Here is a 19,738-nt window from a genome sequence, read left to right on the forward strand (position 1 = left end):
AGTAAAAAAATTAAAATGACTCATTACTGTCATTTAATCAGCTCATAATGGAAATGGATACTTACGTAAATAAAGTGCATTTCATTAATTTCAATGCATTTACTTCGTGGATTGAAATCAAAAGTTACTGTATATACTCGTGTATAAACCCAGTGCGTATAAGCCAACCCCTCAAACTGAATAGGTATAAACACTAAAAAGTACATGACTAACGTATAAGCCAACCCAAAAGTCCAAGAAGACACCACAAGATGCACACAGTAAGTTCTAAATGCATTTTTTTAGGCAAACTTGCATTAGCAAAAATTAAAATTACTCTCTTGGGATTGGCATGTACAATTATAACATAGAAATGGTATAAATTTGTTTGAAAAGTCAAAACATTTATTTAATTTTCTGTTTTCTTATTGTTTTAGCCTGATTCAGAATTGTGCATAACTTGATTGCTTAACACTACCTCTCCCTTTGATTTGACTATTGTTTGTTTATTGCATTAGACTTGTTACATAACTGCACCCAATAATTATGTTTTTATTTTGTCTTGAAATTGTAAATACCTCCTTAAAATATTATCCCAGTATGACAACAATGAACAACAACTGGGTTTGATTCAATGCTTGCAGTTAGGCTAGTAAGCGTATTTACATAATGGCACCACTGCATGTACATTTTAAGTTTGAATGTGCTGAATGTAGTACATTCCACTGAATGAAATATGTCCCTTGGATTCGAATCATGGGCACCAGTACATTAAACTTTAATGAAAAGTACAAAAATACAATAATAAAGTTTCAGAAATAATGTTTAAAAATTATTACCGTAAAAACTGAGTCGTAATTTGCTTTGATTTAAGCTACCTTACAGCCCGTTTTACAAACTATGGTAATTGTGCTAATGTTACAGAGTGAAGGGCAATTACACATCAAAGTACTCGTATAGTTGTCGGTCAAAATTCCCTCTTAACCCAAGCCAGTTTCAGGGTTTTAATGATTAACTGGCCTGTATTGCTGTCGGAAAACAAAAGACAAATGCCCCAACTATAAACAAAGGAGATGCCAAAACATCCTGCTTTCCATTTTGTTGAAAGTTATGATTTTGTTCAGCCAAAACACAAGAGTAAAATAGAATAATGATGATCTTAGTTGATCTATATTCAGAATTTTAGCCTTTATTATTACCACTCTTTCATGAACATGTAACAGTTATGCTGGTTGTGCCATGCACAATTAAATGTGTGTAACTTTTCATAAAGACTACCTCAGTTTGTAGCATCAAATATATCACTGAAAAAAAGTAACAAGTGCGTGGATCAATGTAAATGAAACAGCTATTACCGACTAGCTTAAGTGTTACCTAGAAGAATGTGATTTGGTCAAAAAAACAAATAAAGCAAAATCTACATCTAATCTGCTTGGGAATAAACAAGATGATTTGTGTCGTGTAAGTACTGTAGATTATAGTACTGCCTGGTCTTCCGGGTAAACTTGAACCTGGCCTCTAAATTATGAAGTCTTTATTTACATTTATTTCAATAATAACAAAAGCAATCCTAGTAGTTTATAACAGCTTAGTAAGTATGGTAGTCAACAAAAAAAAATCATAAAATCATTAAAGTTTAGACCCTGGCCCACAGATAAGCCAAAGTCCTTTTTTCCAGGCCTTTATTTTTTCCTAAATTATTTGACTTTTACACGAGTATATACAGTAATCTCATGAGTATCAGTGTTGTGAAAATACAATCTAACAAGGTCATTTAAAGAACTGATAATTCATCATGCTGTATTTGTTTGCTTGAAGTGTTTTCATTGGCTGATAACCTGGTGGCTTAGCCCCATATACTATCATGCAGTAATTGAACTTGTGCACATACAACAGTTATCAATGACCACCTGCTGCAGAGTCATCCAACACTTTGCTAAGCATACTCTACCTGAATTTCTGCGTGATCTCAATTCCACTTGATCTTCTTTTGTTGGTGTGTATCTTGGACTATTTCCATTTCTGTAAAATTGAAAATTCTCTCCTCTGTCCCTAGTAGGTGTCTGTTGTCTGTAGCCACTGGGTGATACATGGAAACTATTACTGTCATGATTACTATCTGGGTAGCCACCAATTTGTGGCTCTAACACTTTCACAGTAGGGGCTACAGCTTCCTGCTCTGTCTCTTCAGTTCTGAGTTTGGAAGGTGTTGTGGGCTTTAACATTATGCAGGCTGCCTCTTCCGGACCTTTAACTAGCTTAAGGTCTTTTATATCAGCAGCACTTGAAAACAGAAGTTAGTAATTAACAGATAGGTAAACAGTAATTGAGATAGGCCGATTCACCTTGATCAAAGTCACTGAATTACACAATGTAAGAGGAAATGAAGAAATTGTTAAACTTGTCACATGCATACAAGCACAGCTGGCATATCACATAATCTACATTAGGGTTTATGAAACCTTTTGGCCCTTCTGGGTAGGGGTGAAACGATACAACTGTGCCACATATTGATAGGATTCACAATACACAGCCTTCGATATGATACATTATCGATACACATGTGAACTTGATGGTCTTTCCTTCTTCAGAACATTTGTCAGTGGTAGATGGTGCCCTTTTTTATGTTTTATTTCCAGTATGCAGATTACAGTCAGACATATACATGGCATCTATTTAAATGCCATTCACATCAATGACAAGATACATGGCATCTATTTAAATGCCATTCACATCAATGACAAGATACATGGCATCTATTTAAATGCCATTCACATCAATGACAAGAACACAAAAATACTCTCAAACAGCTTACCTTCAAGTTGTCAGTGATTTGTATTCAACATTTTAGGCCATATGTTCCATCTGAACAGATGCAGGACTCATTTCAGCCACCATGCTCTTTGTTTGCAATGCATGAATGCATTATAAACATCTTATAATCAGTTCTATGTGTTACTTAACCTTGGAAGACACAACAATGTTATCTTCAAAACTGACAAAATAATGAAGTTTCCTTGTACAAAGAAAATCTCATCTAGAAAGAGACCAGGCATAGGATTGGGGATGAATATCAACAAAATCTATCACATTATACTTCCCGCAGGTGAAAATTTGCCACAGCCACATGTGCTTGTTTTTGTTAGTGAAGAAAGAAAACTAATGACATAACCTACTCCCATTCTATTACAAAAAATATGCCCCCTCAATGGTTCTGTGGTGATTTTATTTATCCTGTCTGCACATACAATCACTGATTAAATATCTCTGCATAAAAATACAGATTCCAAATGTGTTCCCATGTATGATTTAAGCAGAGATGCTACCAGGATTTTATCTAAGGGGAGAAATATTCTTCCTGTCACAAAAATAAAGTTGGAATAGGAAAAAAGGACAGGAAGGAGGAAACAGCCATAGTTCAACATTTACTTAACACTAAATTATCTGTCTTTTTTCCTGCTCCACTCTGTAATAGCTTTCGTAAAAATCAAAATCTTAAAAGGTGTCACCTTCATTTGTACAAGCATTAATCTATTATTTCTGAGCATATTCTGTGTATGTGTATCGTTCTGTGCTTCTGTCTGATGGTGAATGTACATAGTTAGCTCAGATCATCTCAAATAAGTTGGGCACCTGTTCTTTATGGCTTGTTACTGACAATTTTCCAAGCTCACAGGTATTATCTTTCGGATGCTTCTACTCCAAAATAAGATTTTTCACTAACATAAGCTCTGCCCAAGTTCCACTTTCTTGAATAAATGCTTTTAATTTATTTTGCAAATTCTGCATTTATTTTTGAAACAGCACTGAAAGAGATTTGACAGGCATGCTGTCCATTTTTGTCAATCGTACATCAGACTTGTATTTAACACCAATTTAGGACTCAAGATCTCCATTAACATTTCCCAGCTCCAATAACCTGATATATTTCATAACCATTAAAATCATTTTCATCATCACAATCATCAGCCAGCATTGGCAGAAAGAAACTGTCATCTGAAACGTAAACAAGCATTTGAAAAACTTCCTTGATACAAGGTTCAAACTAGGACAGAATGCTTGTTCTAGGACCCAATGTGCCAATCAAAGCTTGTTTAACAACCATTTATATCAAGCTTGACACATTTGTAATATAGCTTTCAAATTTGACCACAGCAGATCAGATACAAATCAACATAGAAACTTCATGTAAAAGTGGTTATTAAACAATGAGCAAAGTATTTCCTTATACAGGTAGAACACATTTGGAATCTCTCCTTTATCCTGAACATGCTGTGTGGATAGGAGAATTATCATGCAATTGGCACATGAGGCCAGATTATGAACCACATCAATTTGTGTTCTTTTGTACAAGTCAAGCGAGTGTTCTCAATAGTCTATTTCATTTTTACTAACAAAATTGAGTGTCGGTGCCTGCAACAACTGTCTCAGATATATTCTCAATTTCCAGAATACCTATGCAAATGACAAATAATTAGTCATGAGTGATGAAGATTAAAAAGATCTAAACATATTTAGTATACTTTGTATTTATTCCTTACCTCTTGTATCAATATGTGATCAGTACAGTAATGGTATCGATGCAATGATATACTGATGAACCATTTCACCCCTACTTCTGATACATTTTTCATCCCCAAAATGAATGCACCCTCGCTATAATGTGAAATGAGTGAGCAGTTTATGAGAATATGAAGAAGTGTGAAACTTGTCACATGCATACGGATGGCAATATCACAAAGTCAACATTAGGGCTTTCAAAAGTTTTCTGCCCTTTTGGGACATTTTTCCCTTCCCCCAAATTAACCTACCACCCTGTATAATGATTAAATGTATTGCAAAGACTGACAGAGAAGATGTAATAATGATAAAAACAGAAAAATATTTACATATTTCCTGAAATGATGTACTGAAAGTGCTTGTTTTCCAATCTGAACTTGTTTTGCTCATTTTAGAATTATCCATTCATTCTGTAATTTCCCTCTCCAATTCTTTTAAATAAAAAAATAAACTTAATAATGAATCATCCAACAACCTTATTTTATGCTTTTCGATTGATTAGACAAAAAAATTATAATTCATATTAGGTAAAGTTTATATCAATGGGATTATGCAGTTTAACCAGTCTATTCAATCCTGATTGTTTAATGTTCTACACCTTAAATGTCATCAAAAAAACTTTCAGATAAAAATTACTGATCACCATGGACTTGTACAGGTGGATCCAAAAAAGATGATGAAAGGTCCATCAGTATGCATTTTTTTCAACATGCACAGCTTCCTTCGTGACCTCACAGCATACAACATTCATTCCAGTTAGTATTGGATCACACCTTCAGGCTGGCCTCATCCAAAAATGTCCACATGACATTTATTTTTCCCTATGTATTTCTCAGAAAGTGTATACAATGACTTTTCAAGGAATACGAATGTAAGAGAATTGAAATAAAGCAAATAATTGCCATTTAAAGGTATTTATAATCGAAGTCTTGAAAAGTATACCCATTACTGTATTAGTGCTGAATGCCTGCATGACTTCATCTGCTGCAGATGTAAGCCCCCCAAAATACAAAATATTTATAATGCAGACATATTTGGCATAATCTGATAATGAACTGATCTCCAAAATAACATTTTATGGCAGGTTAAAATAAAGGTTTGTTGCTACCACCTATTCCATTTACCTTGGGCTTTGACCATATGCTGTTTTAAGGTATTGTATGTGCTTCCACACATTAATGTCGTCATGGAGTAATGTTACCTGTAACACTCCCAAAATAAAGACACCTGGGCTATCAATCAACAGAAAGATTTGGAAATGTCTAGAGATCTGCAAGAGATTGTGTGACAGGCTTTCAGAGCTGCATTGTCTTATGCTTTGGGACTCAAAGGTGTTGGAATAATTTGAGCAAAATAATTAACAGAATAATACTGCACGGAATAATTATGGACTCCACATGTCAAATGTTTGACATGCCGAGTTAGAAACCAGGCATATCAGCTCATCATCTGAACATGTCTGGCAAAAAAAGACATTTTAGAAGCCAGAGTCAAAAGGTTTCATGTAATCTAAAATAAGACATTTCACAAAAGTTTAATGCATGTTTCAACTATATTTAATTTTTGTTTTACCTTTACTGTTTATTTTATATGCACTTTAAGCCCATATTTATCTTCATTTGGATGGCTTTATCTTTCTTCATATTTAAGTGTTTTAGAACTTTACTTTTAATCAACTACATATAGCCAGTACTGTGTTTTTGCCTTTAAACCCTCCTACTGTTACTCATTTGAGGTGTGGTTTTCATTTTGAACCCATGCACTGTATTTCAGGAACACGTTTTCCTTTGCAAAAGGTATCAAACACTTGTTAAGCAATTATCAAACACATTTATTTTCCTAACATGCTGAGAACAAAATATTCAAAGCAAGCTTGGAATGCCCACCTGTTTTTCAATCACTATATTCTGATATTTTCTTGGAATAAGGAGTAATAAAATAAGAAATAATAACTGTCCAGCTTCTCCAATGTTAATTATGAGATCAGCCTGACCAGATTTGATAACACCATAAATACTCACTTAATGGTGATCTCTGGGATTTCACATGCAATACCATTCCTGTAGGTATGGCAAATTGTCAATGTCTGCCCATTGTTGTCCACCGCCTTGACCTGACCTTGGTAAGTTCCAAGGACATCTCCACAGTCAAGGGAGACCAGACATCCTATCCAATTTATACTCATCTTCACCAATACTAATCTGCAATATTACAAGTAAAAATGTTAATGAAAAAAGATATGATGTAAGCATTAATTTAACATTATTTGAGTTTCATAATTTTATCCTATTTTGCATCATACTATTACATTTGCTTATTAGCAATCCACCAATTGTACATCATTCTGCAAGCAAATGGAATGAAGGAAAGTGTTAAAGACTTACTTATCTATGCAAATTAGCACTATAGGTTCCAACTAAACAAAATTCTGGCAGTAGCTAAACTTGCATCAATAACCTTGATTTTGTTGGTAATTACACAGTGCATCTCTTTCTTTTAAAATGGAAAAGAAAGACAATACATTTTGTAGCGGTCTGAGCAAATTTTGATGCCAGTAGTTATTTTGACAGCCACTAATGCAGGTCACAGTTAAAAATTAGTATTCGTTCATGTTGTGACATTTTTTTTAAGAACAGACCACTAATTCTGTGCATTTAATATGCTGAATAAGTTCCATGATATCATCCAAAAGTTTAGGGTCTGCTATGTCTTGCAAACATATCAATCACCATATTCAGCCTCACCTTATCTCCTTACCAAAAGTCAATGGGAAGGCTGTTAGCTCAGACCTGATGTGAACAGTCACACACATGTTGTTGTTGTTGTGGGGTTTAATGCCATTTTTTCAGCACACGATATGCTATACATGGCGGCCACTATTAATGGTGGAGGAAGAACCCGGGAAAACCTCAAAAAGAACCACCGACCCACGAGACACAAACATGTTCTACACGTCAGATTGGCACCATGTTCATTTATGACTAACTAGGCACCATAAGAAGTATTTTAGTGAAAACCCCATGCTGATATGAGAAATTGTGGTGAAAATGTTTTCAAGATGGCCTCTGTGGCAGGCATACTGAATGTCTGAATGGCACCATTAGGGCCAACCATCATAAGAAGTTGTTAAGTAAAAAACCCATATAACCATGGTCAATGTGGTGACCACACTAGACATTCAATCAAAATCATTTTCATATTGGACCAACTACATTTATACCACAAGTTTTCTGGTCAAAACCACGTGGCAATATTACATTTTATTCAGGAGGATTAACTATAACAATATTTTCAAGATGGCCACTATAGTGTCCAAATCGGACATCAGATCAACACTTTTCATTTTGGACCAGCTAAACATCGTAAGAAGTCTTTCAGTTAAAATCCGACAGCAATATTACTTTACATTCAGGGGGATTAGCAATTTCAATATTTTCAACACTGCCAATGTGGTGGCCATGCTGAAGATCAGATAGGCCCCATTTTTAATAGGATCAACCAGATGTCATAAAATGTATTTGAGTGAAAACCCCATGTTCACCATCCTTGTAAGATTTTCAAGATTGGCCATCAGATCAGCACCATTTTTATCCAGGACAAACTATACATTACAATTCTGATGAAACCCCAAGACTATATGCCTTTCTGTTCGGGAGGAGTACAGATAACACGATATTAGACATCAGATTCATCCATACAGTGGAATGGAATGGATCCATGCATTTATCCTGCAGCACCTCTAATCCCAAAAATCCCACAAAAGGCAAGGGTCACTCACTTCAAGTTGGTAAAATCATGAATAAACATCTTGTTAACCCACATACTGGAAATCTCAAGGAACATTAGGGATTTTTATCGAATAAAAATAACTCTAACAGCAGATGTTTAATATGAATCCAATCTATTAAACCTGCATGAGTTGACCATATCAAACAATATGTCAGGGGCAACATTTATAACAAGGGGTGGACAGAACTGTTCAGTGTGAAGGTCCACCAGACTGACAGCACATATGGGAAATGGTGGGTTTTCTCAGTGGTGCAGAGAGAACACAACACTCTGCTTACAGCATCATTACTCCAGTTGGCTAACTTTCCCTTTGGCTTTCTCAAGGCAAAACTTTACAACTGCTCTCCTGAAAATCTTCTGATGATTTGCAATCTTACAAAAGAATACATGTACTTAACACATTAACATATGCTAGTAAATAGATAAACAATGACATTTATTTAAAATTCAACATTTTCCCAAAAGCTGGATTTAGCACAAAAATCTTTCACAACATGGCATTTGGCCACCCAATATGTGACTAAAGCAGTGTTTCCCAAATTTATAATATTCAGCTACCCCTTTTGGGATATTGGTTTTTTAGGTGTAGCCAATCTCCTTGTGCCGTAGTGGGGTTTTATAGCAAATTTTTTGAGATTTATTTTCTGTCTCGTACCCCCCAGAAATCGTTTTGCATACCACTTGTGGTATGAGTACTATACTTTGGGAAACACTGCGATTAGGATTTTAAATATAATTATATTTGTAATATTCAAAATTAATTTGTGACAAATACAGGTCTTTTGTAAAATATTAATAATAATAATAATAATAATAATAATTTTTCTTAATTATTTTTTGTCAAGAAAAATGAAAATATAATTTTTAACAAGATTACACTGGAATTTCCATCCATTACTGAGGGAAACTATTTAAGTATTGGTGCAGTGAAAAATGTGTAGTACATACTATAAAAAAATAATGTTGTAAACCAGTAATACCATGTACCTCTACTACATACCTTTTTACAAGTGTCTTAATTTTGTGTGGTGATTATTTAATAAAGCTGTACATACTTGAAAATACCAGTGGCCTGGAGGAAGCATAAAACCGGTTCTATCTACATTTAAATGCCTAAATTATCAAAGGTGTCAACTCAAAATGAAAATACCATAAAAAAAACAAGGGCTCGGTGTGAAACTGAAATTTTTCAATTTGGTATACAAATTATGTCACTTATTATCTATGCAAATGAGGAGCCATATATTAGAAAGGTTTTTAACCTGCTGTCATCACCCCAAACAATATTTTCATCATCTGGATCATTTTAGTAATTAAGTAGCTTCCTTTGAAACATGTTCTAAACCATCAACCAGAAGGCAAAATTAATAAGAGTATTAAATAATTCATGTACTCTAGATGCTAAGCATTGTTAACATTGGCCTCTTAGCTTCTTTTAAGGTAGAAAATGCAGATTTATTCTCAATGTATGAATAAGAATCTATTTACTTGGCCCTGGGGCAAATAAATAGTAAACTTTGCCTTGGCACAGCCAATTTTGACCTGATCAGGATGAGTGTTATGCATATTTAATTTGTATTCTTTGCTGGCTTTTTTCCTCCATGATTTAAGTTATGTATTAATGTATTTTATAACTGACTGTAATCCAAAATAAAGTAAATGGTGTACCTTTCTAGGAACATTGTGTAAACAACATAATACAGCATGACACTACTGTAGCATGCTGCATAATAACAATAATTTGGATATAACATAGCTCCTGAAAATTTCATATACATGTATTTTTCTTGCACATAAAAAATATTTTTTTCTTCTTAACACATTAACCCCTGGAGGTTTTTGCCGTTTTCATCTGAAATTCGAGTAGGAAACACATTTTGAAAGCTATTTCTGAATATATCCTAAAACAGCACTTCCAGGTGATCTTCCAATAACAAACTGCCTAGTTGTGTTAGAAACATAGTTTTTCATTGGCTATTTGGCTCACACATCAGCAGAAGGGTAAAAGCTTAAGTTCTTTTTCTTTTTTTTTGCTTAATGGACCCATTCATTTTGTATCGAGACCAGTCTTTATTCCAAATGCCCATCTTATCCTACTTTTTGCAAAGGTTCATCTGTCTGTTTTCAATTCTGCCTTAGATCTGAGACCAAAAAGTCTAAAATCCGGACACAAAATCAGATTCCAACCACCAGCGAATTTTGGGTAGAAAAAAATCTGGTCCAAAAAATGAGGTTTATCCCTTTGTATTTTGTAGTACAGCTAGAAATTCCAGATTATCTGGTATCATTGTAGAGCTACATCTGTCTACCTTTCTATAATACCAACCACTTTATTGTATCATACATGACCTTGACGCTACAGAGCTCGGCAGTAGGCTACTACCTCCTGCCACTTAAATTCATACCCAGGGGTTAATGTGTTAAAAGTATGAATAATAATGTCTTAAAAAGTGTATTCAGGGATTTTCATGGGCTTCGCCAATGTCGCAGATTTTGATTTTAACTTCCTTATCGGTGATCGAATGTACCACCTGATGATTTTTTTTCTGCGATAACATTGCTGGCTGTTTAAACTTGTTTATACAAACTTGGGTTTGGAGTGGAGAAATTAGAAGGCACCATGAAAGGAAGCCACAAACTTCTGAGATGCTCCCGTGATTGTATCATGGTGGGAGGGGATTTTCCACCTTGTCATCAAAATAAGGGGGAAGTATAACAAAAATGAGGGGGAGGGGGAAATGACCATATAGTTCAATATTTACACAACACTTCAATATCCATCTTTCTTTCTTCCTGCTCCACTATGTAAGACTGCTACTGAAATCAAAAGCTTTAAAATATATTGACTCAAGTTGCATAAGCATTAATCTGTTAATTTGTTGATTGTTTCTGAGCTGTTCCTTATCTGTGGTTGAATCATTATCATTACTGAATATTGTTCTGTACTGAGAACCCCTTTCATTGACTGCTGCCTTAAGGGGCTTATACATAGTAAGTATAGCCAGCTGCAACAAGTTTGAAAACTGTTCTTTATGGTGTTTGTGTACAATTTTCCACAACACACATGTACTGTTTTTTGGATACTCTTGCTCCAAAATGTTTTTTCATTAACATATTATGACAATGATATGTACCCATCAAACTGTAACATAATTCACCAAACTGAAGAACCAATTATATGTTGATTACTACAGTTATCAATCCTGGATCCACTTGTTTTTATAAACAATCTGCCTCTGAAAACAGGCAATGGTATTTCATCTAACGACCTATACACAGATGACTCTATTAGAGTTCAGCTAAAATCAGACCTATAGGTGTTCCTGCAGATAATCTAATTTAGAAGATTCCTGGCGTATGGATGTTTGTGTGAGCTTGATTTTTAACACAGCTTTAACAATTTTCCTGTCATATCACTCCAATGTCCACAATGTGGCCGTTAATGGCAATGTATAGCAATGGGGCATCATGCCACATACATGTAGTATCATGTTCCACCCAGCCACATGTTGCTCTGTCCACTGCATAGGCCACTGGAGTGGTTCTGGTGAATGGAAATTATAACAAAAGGAAACATGGGCAAGTCTGAACTAATATCAGAGCCATATTATCTAATAGGCACAGTAGGCACCATGCCTAGGTCCTACGAGTTCTAAAGGGTCTATGAAAAAAAGACCATGTTTTTTTTTTCTTCCTTTGTATGATAAAAACTGTAACAATGATATATTCTTGAATAAATGTATTGTTAATTACCATGTTACTGAAAAGTGTATACACAGAGAAGCAGTGATGTAAAAAAATGCATCCATCAAAAAGCCACAAAACGTAGGGCCTATAAAACATAAGTGCCTAGGGCCTATAAAACGTAAGTGCCTAGGGCCTTCAAGGACTTTAATCCAGGCATCTGATTACTACCCAAAAAATGAGACAAAGTCAAAAACAACCATCTGAAAATTAAGTTGAATAAAATTTACCGACAAATGGTTTGCTCATGACAAAATCCTTCAGAAGTGGCTAACAACAATTTGCAACGGAATGAATATATTCAATTCATAAGTCATAAAGTCATTTCATTTCAGTGGTTATCGGACATAGATAGATCATGACTATCAACCAAACATACATGATACATGTAAGTTAATGTATTACAAGCTCGTTATACAACCTTATGTTATACTGTAAATCCATTTGGCAAAACACTTCTGAGAAGAAAATTTGCAAATTACTCCACTTGCAGACTCATTCTAGATAATGCAATAAACAACATACACTGTAAATGCAATAAACAGCATACACCGTAAATACAATAAACAGCATACACTGTAAATGCAATAAACAACATACACTGTAAATGCAAAGAACTATATTAAAATGTTGACACTAAATAGAGGCTAAACTTGTGCACAAAATTTCAAGTAATATGGCTCCAATATATTTTAAGGAACTAATTAAGGCTAGAAATAAAAAAAAAGCCAGACTCCCAATTTAAGAAACATTTCATTGTCATTCCATTCCAAAACCAATTAAAGAACTCTAAAATGTTGTAAATTTTTCTGGACACAAATTTCAAACAGAATCCTAATGAAACTTAGAAAAAGTATAAATATAAGTGCATTTAATTATAATCCATTTCATTGGAACATGTCTGATTTGACCAAAAACATTACAACTTAGAGTACGAATTCCCAAACCTTCTATTACACTGCCTTTGCGTTTATGTATATACATGGCTCTAGTTGGTGCATGTTCTTACAAAATGCTGTTTTTTATTTCCATATGAAAATTTACCTTATTATTATGGGGGTGGGGCAGGTACAGTACATGTATAAACTTTTATGTATTATTTCAGTTTTGTTTTCCACTTTAAATAATTAATATTGTATGTGCCCTTTTTTATTGTGTGTACAAATTATATGTCCTTTTATTGTGTGTGCAACTACGTGCCTTTGTTATTGTGTATGCAACTATGTATAATAATGTTGTAAATGTGCAATTAATTGAGGGCCATAAGGTGATTAGTTCCAACTACATGTAATTTGTTTCACCCTCTTGATAAAATCATCCTTTTTATAACTAGTAATATTATTATTTACAATATGCATATAGAACTCAACTCGGCTTTCATTTGTTTCATTGCTTAATATACCTGATGATATAAGATCATGGTTTTATTGTTTCAAACTGCTAGACAGATTCATATAATGAAACTATTGATAATGCAAAGTGGATGTACTGCCCTGACACGCACATGGGATGCTATTGTATGATTTATAATGACTATAAGAAACTTCTCTGGCTTAAACTCTAAAATAAAATGTTACTCATCAAATGTTCTGGTGATGAACATGTTTTTCCAAAGGTAAATAATTTAGTTTAGAACTCATCTTGTCAGCACGAGCAGTAAATCAATCTGATTTGTAACACTGAATGAAATGCAATAAAACCAGTAAATCAATCTGATTTGTAACACTGAATGAAATGCAATAAAACCAGTAAATCAATCTGATTTGTAACACTGAATGAAATGCAATAAAACCAGCAAATCAATCTGATTTGTAACACTGAATGAAATGCAATAAAACCAGTAAATCAATCTGATTTGTAACACTGAATGAAATGCAATAAAACCAATAAATCTGATTTATAACACTGAATGAAATGCAATACAACCAGTAAATCTGATTTATAACACTGAATGAAATGCAATACAACCAGTAAAATCAATCTGATTTGTAACACTGAATGAAATGCAATACAACCAGTAAATCAATCTGATTTGTAACAATGAATGAAATGCAATACAACCAGTAAACCAATCTTATTTATAACACTGAATAAAATGCAATACAACCAGTAAATCAATCTGACTTATAACACTGAATGAAATGCAACACAGTCAATAAATCAATCTGATTTATAACACTGAACAAAATACAATACAATCAATAAATCAATCTGATTTATAACAATGAATGAAATGCAATACAACCAGTAAATCAATCTGATTTATAACACTGAATGAAATGCAATACAATCTGTAAATCAATCTGATTTATAACACTGAATGAAATGCAATACAACCAATAAATCAATCTGATTTATAACACTGAATGAAATGTAATACAATCAATAAATCAATCTGATTTATAACACTGAATGAAATGTAATACAACCAATAAATCAATCTGATTTATAACATTGAATGAAATGCAATACAACCAATAAATCAATCTGATTTATAACTCTGAATGAAATGCAAATACAACCAGTAAACCAATCTGATTTATAACACTGAATGAAATGCAATACAACCAATAAACCAATCTTATTTATAATAATGAATGAAATGCAATACAACCAATAAATCAATATGATTTATAACACTGAATGAAATGCAATACAACCAATAAATCAATCTGATTTGTAACACTGAATGAAATGCAATACAACCAGTAAATCAATCTGATTTATAACATTGAAAATGAAATGCAATAATGTACAACCAATAATTGTTAACTTCAGTTTTTCCAAGAGATGTCACATTCAATATGAAAATCATCTGTACTTTAAGAAATAATTTACAGAAAATTCTTACAAAACAGTTATCTTAAGCGAAGATTTGGAAAAAGGTATTTCATCGAATGGGTGTTCCTGCATCGTTGCTAGTCGCATGCATGTTCATGTGCTGGGTTACCAATTTTATAAATGTTTACGGGCAGTAAACTAATTCATTTACATTTGTGAACAGTGCAGACTTTTTCTGCTATTCTACTAAGATCTGACCGATGCAGCTCAACCTAATCCATGACTGATGCAGCTCAACCTAATCCATTACCAATGCAACTCAACCTAATCCATTACCAATGCAGCTCAACCTAATCCATCTACAATTACTTGGAATCGTTGATAAACTGGACACCAAAGTACAAATATTCATTTTGTTAAAAGAGATCAAACAGTGTCGTTGAACTGTGAGTTGTAAGGTCTGTGCCACATGGTCATTTCACTGTGTGAAAAATTAAGCTGCTTCTTCTCGATTAGTAGCAAAATGTAACCCCGCAAAATGTAAAGGCAACAAAATAAAATGTTTAATATATGTGGTTAAAATTTGTCCTGTAATACATTTTCTCTCAAAAAGTCCAAATGTTTCTCTGGTGATAAATGGTCTCATGTATAGCCAGACCTCATTTCACAACAAGAAAAAAAATTGTACACCAAGAACTTGTATGTTGAAATGTGTGTGCATTCAACATTAAATATGAATGTGTATTTCAGTGTACTGGAGGACCATGGCTCAATGAACAACTGGCCTAGAGCAAATTGCATTTAAAGCAGAGTCCCCCAAAGGGTCTTGTGCTCAAATGGCTACAAAGAATTTTCAGAAACTAAAGACAAGATCATTGCTTCCTTTTAACTGTGGAATGTTGAAAACAATGTTTGATATTCTTCAATAATTACAAGATCTTCCAATTAGCTGCTCTGGTGAACATAGTGGATGTCAAATGATATAACTTTCTGTTTGGAGGAACAATGTTCACAAGATTTTCAAGATGGATGCCATGTAGTCCTACAATGTAAGACCTCAACCCTGGTATTTATATTTTGGGCATCAATGTCTTACTTCCCAAATAACGGCACTGTGTAGCATGTTCTGATGTCGATTAGCATCAGAATAGTAAGTCAAATTTTCAGGAATATCTCACAAGCTTGGCAGCCCGTACCCATGATTTTCTACAAATTAAAGTTATGTTTTAGTCAGACTTTACTTAATATGATGTATTTTTCCTAATAAATTCAAATTCCCATACAAGCAAATGCAGGGGTCATGCCACCAGGTGAAATGGGTGACTGAGTTGCCTGAAAAGTGTAAACTTTGCCTTCTTCTGTTAGGAAAGCAAAAACAACTGTGATTTTTTTTTTTTTAGAGGAACTTTAAATGACCATCCCCTCTGAGATGCTTGAGATACATCCATCCAGGCTCTACTAAGCAAATGGCTGTGCTGATGAAACTGTTTATCTGTGTATTTGTAGCAAAGCGTCATTAAGGTCTGCCAAGCGAATTAGATATTCCATAAAATTTGGCTTTTGTTATGATGTTAGTCAACAACAAACATGCTACACAGTGCCATTATTGAGGCAGTAAGAACTCAACACCCAAAAATAAATATCACTGTGGAGGTATTAAATTGTAGGACTAGATGCCATGGTGGCCACATTCGACATCGGACTAGACCATGCCCATATTATTTTGTACCACCTAGACATCTTAAGAAGTGTTTTAGTGAAAGCACAATGTCAATATAACCAACAATCTATGGTAGACGTTTTACATTGTAGTTCAAGAGTTAACTGTAGTGATACAAAGATTTTGATTTACATCAAGAAAAATAAATAAATCAATAAAGAAAGACTTTGCTCGTCTTTGGCCTTCATCTCGTTCACAAGTAACAATACCTTTGGATACGTATGTACAAATATGTAACTCCAAGTAAGGGAGGTAAAACATAATCCAAACGTCAAATAAAAGTAACTGAAAGTGAAACGATCCATGACCTTGACCCAAGTTAAATTCTAGACAGCATTGAAGTTTACAGATACTGATGTATAAATGTAACCGATCCAATCTTTTTGAAATCATTTCTCTACGCCCTTTGCCTTGAAACTGATCAGACAGGACAGTGAACAGGGACTGACCAGACTCAAAATTACGAAGACCGAAAACATTTACTAAACCTTGTATTTGACTAGCTTACTTCAATACTTTGTGAGCAAACCACATTTAAGTAAACAATCTGTTAGTGAAAACTAAACAATAAAAAGGACATCTGAAGTGATACAATATAAAAATTTAGATGACATACCTTATTAAGATCTGAACAGGTGGACGTTTAAACAAAATTTAACTGAAAAACAAATACAAAATGGCTTCTACATATGTCGCTTAATTCATTGCTTATTGTCCAAACAAAATATACTTTTTAACCTCGAAATATTTTTTAAACTTATAAGATGTTCTTATGATTTAACATGTCATTTAATAAACAAGAATTATCGTATTGACACACTGTCAGCATGTGATATTTTTTTCACTAGTGTTTGTTAATGGTTTAAGCGGTTAGCACAAACATTTTTCCAGATGATTCCATGTAAACACATGACTAATGCGGCAATTTTTTAAATTAATTTTACAAGAGAACTCTCAGTATCTGCGCTGTGCCATTATTGATGTATTTACACAAAGCCACGTGCATGATAAAAAATTTTTAAAAGCTAAAACGTTCACTATGCAGACCTCAAGTGTTGATCAAAGAACTAAGAATACAATATCAATGTACTTCTGGCCTCACTATAATTTTTATTTTTTTTATTTTATATAAATTTTCATCCGACAGTGACCTACTGCAGCAAAATGATAATACTATTACATTAAAGATGCAGGTGTCCTGTATAACTATATAGTCGTTCATATTTGTCCGTGATTGAGCCTTGTGGAGTTGATGCCTACCTGATTTTTTTTAATGAATTAAAGAAGTTAATAAAATGTTTACTTGAATTTGAGTTCAAGACCTTACCTTTTTATACATTAATGGATTTTTCCATAGAAAATAATATCGTCTCGCAGGTCAAGTCAAGTGAAATATTGATATACAGAAACTTTGTAAACAAATAATACAGTCCTGATCTTTGTGAATCTATATTCAGAGTTTATGGTTGTGTTAAGATATATTTGAAGAGGAATTTATTTAGTTATTAAATTATTCATTTGAAATACAATGTGCTCCTTGACCTTTTTTTTTTTAGGAAAACACTACTTGGGTATTATTAGGAACTCATTCAAAGTAATTCTGGATTATGTACTTGTAGTTCATCAGGAAATTCAAGACTGTTGGAATTCATTCGGAACATGTTATAATTTGGGATTTCTGATAGGGTATTTATGACTTTTGTAAGTGATTTCATAATACTGCAAGTGTCTTTTGAATTTTCACTTTTTATCTATACAAATAAATTATTTGTTGGATTTGTTCTTAAATTGTATCACTTCTTTCCTGTTACAAAGTTTAAAGAAAATAAAGTCTTAACAAAATAAAAATACATAACATCCATTATTATGTTTCTACACTAAAACCTACTATACTAAATAGGTGATTATGAGAAAATAATATATTAACTACATGTATAAAACCTTTTATTCGTTATAGAATGTCATTTACATGGCTGCTTGCAGTTATCCCCAATGAGACCACAACCCCAGTTGCAATATGAGAAGTCACCCACCAGTGTCTAGGAACTTGGCCAATACACAGTTAGAAAGTATGGACTAAAAATATTGCACTAGAATAAACACAATAATAATGTACATAGAAAGCAGGTAAATACACCTTAGATGGGGTATGTCCATATTACATGGGAAATCAACACAAATGTCAGTTCCTCAGTATGTCCACAAAGCTGCAAAATTATAAAAGTTTCAGAAAAATCAGGGAAAAATGCTCAGCCTGGATACTCATTATGGTATTTGACATTTTGATATTATGACATGAACATTAGTTTCTTCATTTGTCCATGGTTTAGTTCAGCCCATGGACCGATTTATCAGATAATCCACCAACATATGCAATTGTTCCAACCCCTGTCCTGAGTATACATCATGAGGGCATCTGACCCTCAGAGATTGAACACAGTCAGTGCAAGGCAAAAGATTCACATCACTTCATCCTGTATAGACCTGAACATTTTTACGTCATTAATTTCAAAGTTATGCAATTTATACGCTCTGAGAAAGGGACGTACCTTAAAAAAGTAACAAGGCTTTCTGATTTCTGACATTCAGGACCAAAGCAGAACAAGTGAACAAATAAACCATAAGGTTCATCCTGTGGGTCTGTGATTATGACCAAAAGAAGACAGTCTTAACAGAGACTTAATTAGGAAATGTAGATGAATGAAAGTAAGATGTGGAACTTTGAAAGTGTCCGTCTCTTAAATCAACTATAAAATAATTATGATAGAAGTTGAACAGTGTAGTGAAATGATGGAAAGACAAAATCTCAGTGGTAGAGTTGACCAGAAGTGGTGCAAATAGTTGGTAAGATCTGAATGACATGTTAACATCACAGATGAGAGTGAAAACAGGACAGAAAAAACATAAGACCAATAGTTAACATCAAAATTGTAAGGAAGAGTTAAGGTGGACATCATGTAAACCAAGCTATTCAATATAATGTAGAATAGAAACAGTGTGTGGAGATGTATTTACATCCCCCATGTCAACCTGGTCACAGTTGGTGGAGAATCCAGGTATTGGGTGTACAATTACGAAACTAACTCATATGTAGCTTAAGTCACGTCAGTTTTAAGAGGCTATAAGTTAACTATAAGTGACCATTCACTCTACTTATAGGTAAGA

The 19,738-nt window shown here is 33.7% G+C and overlaps 1 protein-coding gene across 2 annotated transcripts in view; it reads right to left on the minus strand.

Annotated features, from left to right (window-relative positions):
- The window catches only part of LOC149801700 (enhancer of mRNA-decapping protein 3-like), a 55,078-nt gene extending 37,824 nt beyond the window's left edge, over window positions 1-17,254 (minus strand). For both annotated transcript variants that reach the window (XR_016420715.1, XM_089955970.1), the window contains exons 1-3: window positions 17,190-17,254; window positions 6,561-6,740; window positions 1,931-2,262 (exon numbers count right to left, since the gene is read on the minus strand). Coding sequence is in view for 1 of the 2 variants with exons in the window: in XM_089955970.1 (XP_089812096.1) it covers window positions 1,931-2,262; window positions 6,561-6,724 (496 nt within the window). In the remaining variant the exon portion in view is untranslated. The remainder of the gene's footprint in view (window positions 1-1,930; window positions 2,263-6,560; window positions 6,741-17,189) is intronic.
- Window positions 17,255-19,738: the final 2,484 nt, after the last annotated feature.

This window comes from Sinohyriopsis cumingii, chromosome 4, assembly GCF_028554795.1.
Source record: "Sinohyriopsis cumingii isolate HCF-2022 chromosome 4, ASM2855479v2, whole genome shotgun sequence".
Lineage (NCBI taxonomy): Eukaryota > Metazoa > Mollusca > Bivalvia > Unionida > Unionidae > Sinohyriopsis > Sinohyriopsis cumingii.